At 39.9% G+C, this 10922-nt stretch overlaps 1 protein-coding gene across 1 annotated transcript; it reads right to left on the bottom strand.

The window, feature by feature from the left end:
• Positions 1–4369: 4369 nt before the first annotated feature.
• On the bottom strand, positions 4370–10635 carry LOC308401101 (protein sel-1 homolog 3). Its single transcript, XM_080889162.1, has 23 exons — positions 10533–10635; positions 9958–10432; positions 9626–9752; positions 9400–9521; positions 9201–9316; positions 9049–9110; positions 8803–8935; positions 8572–8707; positions 8335–8472; positions 7979–8184; positions 7704–7883; positions 7312–7431; positions 6853–6993; positions 6662–6724; positions 6375–6548; positions 6139–6266; positions 5970–6053; positions 5789–5879; positions 5590–5677; positions 5390–5499; positions 5166–5293; positions 4977–5079; positions 4370–4653 (listed from the first exon to the last, which is right to left on the bottom strand). Exons 1-23 carry the CDS (start codon positions 10623–10625, stop codon positions 4567–4569), a joined length of 3105 nt encoding a protein of 1034 aa, XP_080745288.1. The 5' UTR covers positions 10626–10635; the 3' UTR covers positions 4370–4566.
• Positions 10636–10922: the final 287 nt, after the last annotated feature.

The following is a 10922-nucleotide window of genomic DNA, read 5'->3' as shown; positions in this document are numbered from 1 at the left end:
TGTAACCACGTCATTGCCCTTTTCAGCACTGTGGTAAGAACAGAGGTCACCTGGATAATAGAAACGCTCCAGGTTTTAAGAATTTTGGAACTTTCTCAAAAACATAAGCTGATGCACGGACTTGAATCCAGGTCTGGAGGCTGAAGGTCAGTCTCCCTGCTGACTGCAAGCTGCTGTCCAATAGGTACATTAGTCATAGCCTCCATCACCAGTAAATGAAAAAAAAAATCTCCAACACCACGAAGCGGCATTTCAACTGAAATTTAAGGTACATTCAGTGTACATTCATGAGTGAATAAATAATTGTTACTTTTTGTTTTCATGCTGTCAAATTATTGTACTTAGTTGGGGTATTTGCCTATGATGCACAAATACAGACACTATATTATCAGGCACTTTATTAGGTGCACTTGTTCAAATGTTTGTCAACACAAATATTTTGTGAGCCAATTACATGTCTGCAACTCAGTGTAGTCATGTAGACATGGTCAAAATGACCGGATTATATCACACAATCATCTCTAATGTTAACAGAGAACGGTCCGAAAAAGAAAAACCATCCAGTGAATGGCAGCTCCTCTGGATGTTGGATGGATCTCTGAATTGTTGATGCAGGGGTTCACAGAAGTATAGCCAGACTGTTTCAAGGTGACAGGGAGGTACCAGAAACTTAAGCAACCACTTGCTACAACAAATGTAGAACATCTCTGAACACACAACTTGTCAAACCTTAAAGCTGATGGCTTACAGGAGTGGCTACAATTCACACAGATTCACCAAAACTGGACAACAGACGATTGGAAAAAAGCTGATGAGTCTTTTTAAAGGCTGTAACATTTATATGGTAGGTACTACTTTCACTGTACTCAAATTGCCTCTACAGTTACCAGGGCTCAGTCTAATAGAGCACCTTTGGGATGTGGTGGCATCACAATTATGTAGATGACAAATATGCAGTAATTGTGTAATGCTATCATTTCAACAAGGACCAAAATCTCCGAGCAATGTTTCCACCACTTTGTTGAATCCATCCAATGAAGAGTTAAGACAATTCTGTTGTTTTTTCAAGTCTATTTTAACCCGGTTTAAATGTAAGTTTTCTTGCACTTAGCTGGAGAAATACTATAAAAATGTAGCTAAAAAAAACTAACTGAAAAAGCTTGCATTGACCTATCCAATAATTAATTCAACAGGTTCGACATTGCAACAGTCATAATGTTATTATGCTTTGCAATGTGGGGAAAAAAGGGGGAAAAAGATTCCTTTGTTTCTGGAGCTAAGAGTAGCCAATAACATTGGCTAACTTCTTGGGTAATGCTAGCTTAAAACAACATAGCTCAGCCTGTCCGGTCAAATCCCTTAGCCCAGGGGTCTGCAACCTTTAACACCCAAAGAGCCATTTGGACCCGGTTTCCACGCAGAAGAAAACACTGGGAGCCCCAAAACATTTTTGACGTCTAAAATGAAGATAACACTAAAAATTTAAAAAAAGAAAAAAAAGAAAAAAAAAAGAAGGAAATAAAGACAGCGAGGGAAAAATTCACATCAAAGACATTTGAATAAATAACAAGTGAGAGAAAAAAAATGAAGACAACACTGTATATATTGTTTTTACCTTTATGTTTTGTGTGAACAACTAAAGTGTGTTGCTTATTAAATCCATGAAGTGCTAATGAGAAAATTATATTTTATTTATGTAATTAACACATTTTGAACTCTTAAAGAAATATAACAAAAGGAAAGACACCCAGCTGAACTAAAATGATCCATGTAGCAAACAAAAACTGTTGTGAGCCGCCCCCCTTATATCGCCTTTGGGCTTTTGGAGCCTTGACCTGACTTTTAAAAAGTAATTGGAAAAGAAGCACTATGCTGCTAAAAAATGAAAAATAGATATTTGCAAAATTTTGCCTAAATATGTATTTTACCTGGTTAATGTGTGTGGCGGGGCGTGGTCTGCAGCTCCGCTGCATGGGAGTCGGACGCACCTGAGCGGCACCCGCAATCACGCCTCGCCGCCTTAAAGTCTGTGCTCTCTCTGCTGTTGTGTTGTCGGGCTGTGAGCTGAAAAACTATAGCTGGCTGTATGCGTGCAGCAACCGTGTATGAAAAGTGGTAAATAAAGAGATGCTGAAAAGCAGCGGGTCTGCCGTGATATGTTTTCAATGGAACTTCTGCTCCTGAACCTCTGCGCACAGCGTCTGCAAATCGGGGCTGTACGAAGTCACTTTCATCTTTACGCAGGACTGTAAGCTATCATCTATGAGGCGTGAGCGGTGTTTGTTTTTAACATAGTTCACGGTGGAGAACAGCTGCTGACATAATGTGGATCCGAAGATCCATAATTGGCCTATCTGGGGTTGAAAGTCTCGATAAATGCACGGCGTTTCGGCGGGTATACCGGCTTCCGCGAGTGTGACGCTTATTTGAGCGATGAAAAATAAAAAAAAATACAATTTTCTTTTTATATTTCAATATCAAAGGATGCAATGTTATCGTAAAATTAATTAACTAAACATTTGTCATACCATCATCACCCCCCCCCAACAAATGCCAAATTATTCCCCAAAATAGAACCAGGGGAATTAAGATGTGGCTGAACTAATTTGTTCTGAGGAGAGTTGTCAGTGACTACTTGTTTAACTCTGATTATTAGAATATGAATTGCTATAGAAATTCTCTGGATTGTTTTCTGTTTGTAAGCAGCATTGTGTTACTGTATATATACACACACATACACTCAACAAAAATATAAACGCAACACCTTTGTTACTGCTCCCATTCCCCATGGGATGGACGTAGAGACCTAAAATTCATTCCAGATACACAATATGACCATCCCTCCCAAACAGTGGTCACAAATCAGTCCAAATGTGTGGTAGTGGGCACATCTGCTATATTGAGATAATCCATCCCACCTCACAGGTGTGCCACATCAGGATGCTGATCTGACATCATGAGTAGTGCACAGGTGTACCTCAGACTGCCCACAACAAAAGGCCACCCTGGAATGTGCAGTTTTTTGCGCTATTGGGGGTCTGGGGACCCAGAACCGGTCAGTATCTGGTGTGACCACCATTTGCCTCAGTGCAACACATCGTCGCATGGAGTCTATCAGATTGTCAGTTGTGGCCTGTGGAATGTTGGTCCACTCCACTTCAATGGCTGTGCGAGGTTGTTGGATATTCGTGGGAACTGGTACACGCTGTCGTATACGCCGGTCAAGCACATCCCGAACATGCTCAATGGGTGACATGTCCGGTGAGTATGCTGGCCATGCAAGAACTGGGACATTCTCAGCTGCCATCTGCCCTGAACAATGTGAACCATGATTCATCCGTGAAGCGCACACCTCTCCAACGTGCCAGACACCATCGAATGTGAGCATTTGCCCACACAAGTCTGTTACGGCGACGAGCTGGAGTCAGGTCAAGACCCCGATGAGGACGACGGGCATGCAGTTGAGCGTCCCTGAGACGGTTTCTGACAGTTTGTGCAGAAATTGTTTGGTTGTGCAAACCAATTGTTCCAGCAGCTGTCTGGGTGGCTGGTCTCAGACGATCTTGGAGGTGAACCTGCTGGATGTGGAGGTCCTGGGCTGGTGTGGTTACACGAGGTCTGCGGTTGTGAGGCCGGTTGGATGTGCTGCCATATTCTCTGAAACGCCTGTGGAGACGGCTTATGGTTGAGAAATGAACATTCAATGCACGGGCGACAGATCTGGTTGACATTCCTGCTGTCAGCATGCCAATTGCACGCTCCCTCATTGCTTGTGGCATCTGTGGCATTTTGCTGTGAGACAAAACTGCACATTCCAGGGTGGCCTTTTGTTGTGGGCAGTCTGAGGTACACCTGTGCACTACTCATGATGTCAGATCAGCATCCTGATGTGGCACACCTGTGAGGTGGGATGGATTATCTCAATATAGCAGATGTGCCCACTACCACACATTTGGACTGATTTGTGACCACTGTTTGGGAGGGATGGTTATATTGTGTATCTGGAATGAATTTTAGGTCTCTACGTCCATCCCATGGGGAATGGGAGCAGTAACAAAGGTGTTGCGTTTATATTTTTGTTGAGTGTACATACATATAATATTACATTTAAACCAGAAAGTGGCAGGGCTGTGGATATTATTAATGCTTTTAAACAAATGTGTTTAGTTTGTTTACTTTATATAAATCCAAATATTAATTTTGAACTATAAGATATGTGTTTCTCATGATGCAGTATAAAGTGGTGATGGTGGAGTTGACCATCTGACCATCTGGTCATTCACTCACAAATGAACCAAGATGAAATAATCAACAGAGGAAACAGCAATCTTTATGATTTATTCAATTAAAAAATAAAATAAAAGCGAGTCTTTTTAACAGCAGTAAACAGATTACAGACACAGACATATACAAAAAATACATTCATTTTTATGTCAGCTTTGCTCCGTACAGTTGTCCCAAGTAACCAATAGGTAAACTACTGTGGTGTTTCTGTGCTAATGAAGGTTGATTTTTCCACATAGTCCTTCAGTTTGTTTGCAGGCAAGTGTCACAACAACCTTGGTTCTAGTGGAGAGACAAGCGTCTCCTGAACATACCACGGATGATTAAAAACACTGTTGGAGCTGCAACCACAGCAAGAGCAGTGCAGAACTGTGGGAAATAAAAGGAACAGGAACACAAAATTCAGATTGAAGCAGTATTAATATTAATTTGATAGATAAATATTATACTACACCACATTACCTAATAGATTTAGATTTTAATATTTTCAAGTTTTAAAATTTGATGACTTCTTATCAGTGTGAATGTCATTATATTGTATAATGATAGAAACATGTTACAGGCTACACAAAGAATGATAATTTAAAGACACTGAGTACTTCAGTTATGACATATTGTGTTTGAACCTAATTTTGGGTTGTTAAATCTTATGTTGGTCACTGATTTGTTGTAGATATGGATATTACACTTACCTTAATAGCAGCGCTATAGTGCTTTTGAAATGTCTGTACGTATACACTGAAGAGGGCAAGGCTGCAAGGAAAGAATGAGTCTGCATCTTCCGAGTCTCTGCATCTTTTGGAAAGAAATATAGATTTTTTTGTTGCATATACGTACGTGCAGTAAGCTGCATTTTTAATACAGACAGTATTCAAACAAACCTTTTGTACAGGGCATTTAGAAGCAATTCCTTGTCTGCCAGGTATAACTCTGAGATGCCAAGTTTAATCAGTATAGACAGTGGCAGCTTGTAACCTTCTTCACCAAGGACACCTAAATTATACCATCCCTGTGGAAAATGACAGGTATGACTTACTAAAACATAAACAAACGCACACAATATATACAAAAACATAGCAAAGGTGTAATGTAAAAGCAGGTAAACCTGGGGATTGTTCCTTAGTGCTGCCAGTGTGTACATCTGTGCTGCAGAAAACAAGTTTTTCTGCCTGTTACCATGCCTCTCGTAAAACAAGTCGCCCATCCTAATAAAAGCTGGGGCGAAAACAGATTTCGAGATCAAATCAGGTATAGTAAGTGCACAAGTCTGCAACTGTTCTGTTGCATTTAAAGTTAGTGACTTACCATAAGTGTTAGGATTTTGACTTTGGATCGTAATGTTGTAATATCTCCACATACAGTCTGATGCATAATCAGGATCCAGAAAACCTCCCTATTGACATAAAAGTAGTAAATAAAGAGGGAGAGCTGAAGTAAGCAGGAAAGTGACAATAACATTTAGGCTAATAGAGGCACATTTCAGATTTACATTTCTGTTACTTACCGAATTTTGTTCACACAGGTACGCCACATTAAACTGTGCAACTGCATATCCTGCTTCAGCAGTCATCATGTAATATAATAGTGATGTGAACCTGTAGCGAAGTCAGAAGATGAAATAGCTGTAATTGCATTCTAGTGATCTGATCAGGATTTTGGCAACTGTGACTAGAGAAAGACTTTACACGTCGTTCTTGAGATAGGCATCCAAAGCTTTGTGTAAGATGCTGCCCAAGTATCCGTTGTGCTCCGCTGCCCACTTTACCCACCTGCAGTAAGTTAAGAATACATTCTGGTTAAGAGACAAATAGAAATGCATGTGAATTAAAATAAATAAAAAAGTAAGTTGCTGACAAAACGGCGTCGGATGGATGTCTGTTGACAAAGCCAGGCATCCCAGTGGTCCAAATGTCAGCAATCAGAATCCCTCCCCTGATATTTCCTCTCTCTGCAGACTTCAGATAGTACTTATAGGCTATATACTGTAGGACAGATAAATTTGTTATATTATAAGATATATTTGTTATTACCACTTACAGGACCCATGAAATATACGTTACAGTGGATGATGATGTTACGGTTGAGCTTACCTGGTTGGCAGGTTTTCCTGGATAAAGGCCCTGTGAGTAAATCACACCAAGATTGAAAGCTGCTTCTGGACACATGAGGAGATCGGCCTGTTCCCATAGCTGTATGGCCTGTTTGTAGTCCTTCTCAAAGTGCTCATAGTACCAAGCCAAGGCATTTATTGCAGGAACATGACCCTGTAGGACCGATTATTTTGAGAACCAGAATGAGATGCAAACTTAAAGTGGACTCCAGATGTTACAGCATAGATAACAAATACATCATAAAGAAGTTTTTAACATTTAGCCACCTTATCCATTGCTTTCTTTAGGAATGTGACAGCTTTTGGAATGTTCTTTTCCACTCCATGTCCCTACAGAGAGAAACATTCATATATTACAAGTAGATGTGACTAAATGTTAACACAGGTGGAAGGAAAATGCTTTAGATTAAGATATTTGTCAATGTTGTTCCATATTGCATATCAAACACAAATCTGACCTGCAGAAGTACTATCCCATAGTCATACATTGACACTGGATCCTCCCACTGGACAGCTCCCCTTTCATAGTGTCTCACAGCCTTCAGGATGTTTGGAGTCACTCCTTGCTGGCCCCAGAATAGCATGCGGGCAATAGCTTGCTGTAAGAAAATTTTCAAAGTATTACTAAAATCTAAATGTTGAAATCCCCCCAGGAGTCGAGTTTTAAAAAAAAAAAGTGATGCAGATCAACACCAGCAGAGTTTCCTTTGCCCATGCTCCACCTCTGTAGCCTCTGTAGTTCTTGCTAATGAACATCAGTGATTTTACTTCTGCTTTTGTCTTTGTGGAAGAACAATTATACCAACAGTTATATCAGCAGTTAGTCTTGTGACAAACCTGTTAACTCAGTCTTTGGCTTGATGAAATGTGAGAAGCATACTTGAAACAAAAGGGCAACAACAAAGTCAGTAGACTACCTCAGCCTCAGTTGCTCCCCTCCGGGCCTGATGTTTGAGCCATTGAAAGATGTGGTGGTTTTCATTGGTCTGGATATTCAACATCTTTTCATCGTTCACAAAAATAGCCTCAACTGTTGTCTAAAAAGGAGAAAAAAAAAGAGGAGACAAATGCTAAGGTTCAAAAATAAATTTGCTTTAAATTAAATGTTAACTAATTTTGATCACTGTAATAATTCCGCTTTCATTATACTGCTGCTTTTTTATGAACTGAAGAAACAAAGATACATTTATTGAGGACAGAAATCGAAAAACTGTAGCCATGATAAAAAGTAATCTAAATGTATTGGTAAAGCAGGTCATACATTGTATAAAAAAATTATTTATATAGAAAAAAACAATGGTTTCCAAACCTGCTGTGGTGAGGGATTGTGACGGTCTATAGTTGTCTGTTGAGCAATGTTAGCATAATAGGCATAGGCCAGATCATGATCCTTGGGCTGACCATGCAGTCCAAGGTGGTGCAGGTGCCCAAGATGCAGCAATGCCAATCGATCACCCTTTTGGGCACCCAGCAGGCCAAGGAGCCAAGCCTGCATCATACATTTAAACATGTGAGAATATATTGAAAAAAAGCTTTTAAAAAACAAATAACTAATTAAACTATAAATGACCTGATAAAACAGACCTTAAAAGGCTCTTTCTGGACTCCTAGGCCAGTACTGTAGAGCACAGATGACATGTGCAGAGCTCGGGTATCAGCTAGACAGCCAGCTTGGAGAAGCAGTGATAATACTTTGCTGACCACTTCCGTGCTTCTCGCTTTGCCCAGCTTATGGAGTGATAAGGAGTATAGTGCTCTGCCCAAATCATGCAGGCCAACTGCTCTTCCTTCTGCAAGGAACAAATTGAACTTTAATGTGTTTAATGACATGCAGAATCCAAAACAGCAGCTATTACAACTGCAGAAAAGCATCATTAATTCAGACCGCATTATATTTTAAAATGCCCTGGCAATTGAAAATATTATACTTCATCTCTCACCATGTTTTAAAACTAATAATTTGGCCAGTTTAGCGGCATGTCTTCTGCGAGGAGCAGCTGCTTCCCACGATGCACACTGTGGATTTGATGTTTGTCTGTGTTTTACCACCCACTTATGGAAAGCATGAGAGCAAGTTTCTGAAGAAAAGCAGCACAAACACATTACTCACAGTGTCATTATTTGAAAAGTTATTTTTTGCACCATCTAGTGTAAGTAAACCCTACTGCTGGTATTACCGGCTTCTGTCCTCTGCTGGATCTTGATTGAATAGCCACTGATCTTGACATTCATGTCAAAGCTAAATTCTTCACAAGTCTGCAGCCACCTGGTGAGATTTAAATTCTGTATAACATCTGGAACATAAAACTCAGACTGAAAAAGAAAGATATAATCAGACTTGAACACAGTGAACAGTTGAGTTGGATGTAGCTACAAGTATTAAGTAAGTACAGTATTACTAGAAGTACCATAATGTCAGACACTATTCGGTTCCGGTGGTATATCACTGGTCCAAAATAGCCTTTCACTCCTGGTATATACTTCCCTCCTCCAATCACAAAATATCCCTCTGTGTCATCAAACATGATAATAAATCTAAACCTGTAAAGCATGTTATACAGCAGAAGAGCACATAGTGTTATAGTACACCTCAAATGCATTTTCTTCCTCTGGGTAAAAACTGAATCATGATGTCACATTAGAAATAGACTTACATATATTCAGAAGTTTTAACTGTTCTCTGGTTGTTATCCAAGCATACCATATTGACAGCCACCTGAGATGCAATGACAATGAGCATGTTTTTTTCATTATGATGATGATGTGCATGATAAACGGTATGCTGTGTCAACAAAAGACTACTTACTGTTCTACCTTGCACCATCACAATAAGATTGCACCACACATTTAAAGGGACCTTGAATGAAGAGAGAAATGCAGAGGATTCCTGAGACTCTCCATTCATCTGGATGTGTAGGTGACCTGTGTTTAATGTGAATGAAGATGAGCCTTATGGAAGTCAAGATAATGCGATAAATAGAATATGTAAGAAAAATTAACTATACCTGACTTTGTGAGGAGTATTGCTGGTGTGATATAACTATTTTGGGAATTTATATGATGAAACACGCCACACAAGGCTTCCTGGCAGTGTCTGGTTACAAATATCCAGATGGAAAGCGTACACCTAGAAACCCCCCCATAAAAAAAGACTTGTTTAAATGACCTTAAATGGTAACTTCAATGACAGAATGGAAAACTAGCAGATATACTGTAAACAGTCTATCATACCATGGGAAAGAGATGGCTTTAACACGTAAATACTCCAGAACCTCATTCCTGTGGGGATTCAGTGTCTTTGTGATACCAAAGCTTTCTCCAGTTGAAGCATAGATTGAAGACAGCAAATGCAGCGTTTCTAAATGAAATTTGGAAGCCTACAATTTAGCATGGTTATTGCAAAGTTTAAAAAACGAGGACTGTGTGAGTTTTTTCATCTTTCTCTGAAATCTTTAAGATTCACAGAATATTGCTGTCAAATACGGTGAGAGAATGTTTTTTTTTCATAGCTTCACTTTAACTTCATATAGAGTTAACTTTTACTCGTACTTCTCCAACCTCACCTTGTTCCAAGGCACACTGTTTCTGGATAAACTGTTTAGTTAGCTGGAGCATTTGTGTGCCCCAGGCAATACAGAGCTGATGTTGTTTGACACGTCGACTTAAGTAGGGCTTAGGTTTCAAATTTGCCACATGTTGAGCTCTGACAGACTTCTCAGTATCATCATATCCAGTGTGTCTGACTGAGGCTCGAAGGATACAACTCAGCACCCACTGAGAGTCTGGAACAATCCCATCAGGTTGATACACCAACCAGTCTGGCAGATTCAGCTTCACAGTCCTTATTTTATTGACACCTGGGACACAGTTCCACTGTCTTAGCAGAAATGTGCTTATGGTGCCAGTTTCAAAGGATACAACACAGTCCAGCTGTACTGTAGCAGGTTCATCACAAGAGTAGAGTACTTGCAAAAGATGGTCTGGCAAAGCCTCCTCTGGAGGATTCAGGATTTTCACCTCATCTAAACCCCAAACAACCTGTATGTGACAGAAGACAAGCATACATTTTCCTGAGAAGACTACACAAGAAGGAACCAGTGTATTAGTGAATTATTGATGAAGGCAAACCTTCTCCTACCTGCATCGTGAGGCAAAGCTGATAGATATATTTGTATAGTGTATGAAAATCCATTGCCCAAGCAATAATCTTGCTGCAGTGAAACAGAAGCATCAAGACCCGGATCTTATCCTGCTCTAACTCAGCTACTCTCCTAGGTAAATATTTGACAGCACAAAGCTCCACCCACTTACTATATACACCTCCGTGGAGCTCTCTGGATTTGGTTGCATTTCACTGCTGATAATATAACAAAAGGTAACCCAGTATCTTTCACCGTTTCCTGAATCTACATTTCACAACTTACATTTGAATTCTTTGTGCTGGTGCGAACTTTAGAGTCAAATCTAAAAATTCAAAAAGAATCTACAGCAGGAAATCAAAGTGCTGTGTATTAGGAGAAGAAGCTCA

Source organism: Rhamphochromis sp. 'chilingali', assembly GCF_963969265.1.
Source record: "Rhamphochromis sp. 'chilingali' genome assembly, chromosome: 8".
Taxonomy (NCBI): domain Eukaryota; kingdom Metazoa; phylum Chordata; class Actinopteri; order Cichliformes; family Cichlidae; genus Rhamphochromis; species Rhamphochromis sp. 'chilingali'.
Note: the sequence above shows the minus strand (reverse complement) of the source record. Positions and strands in the feature narration are given on the sequence as shown.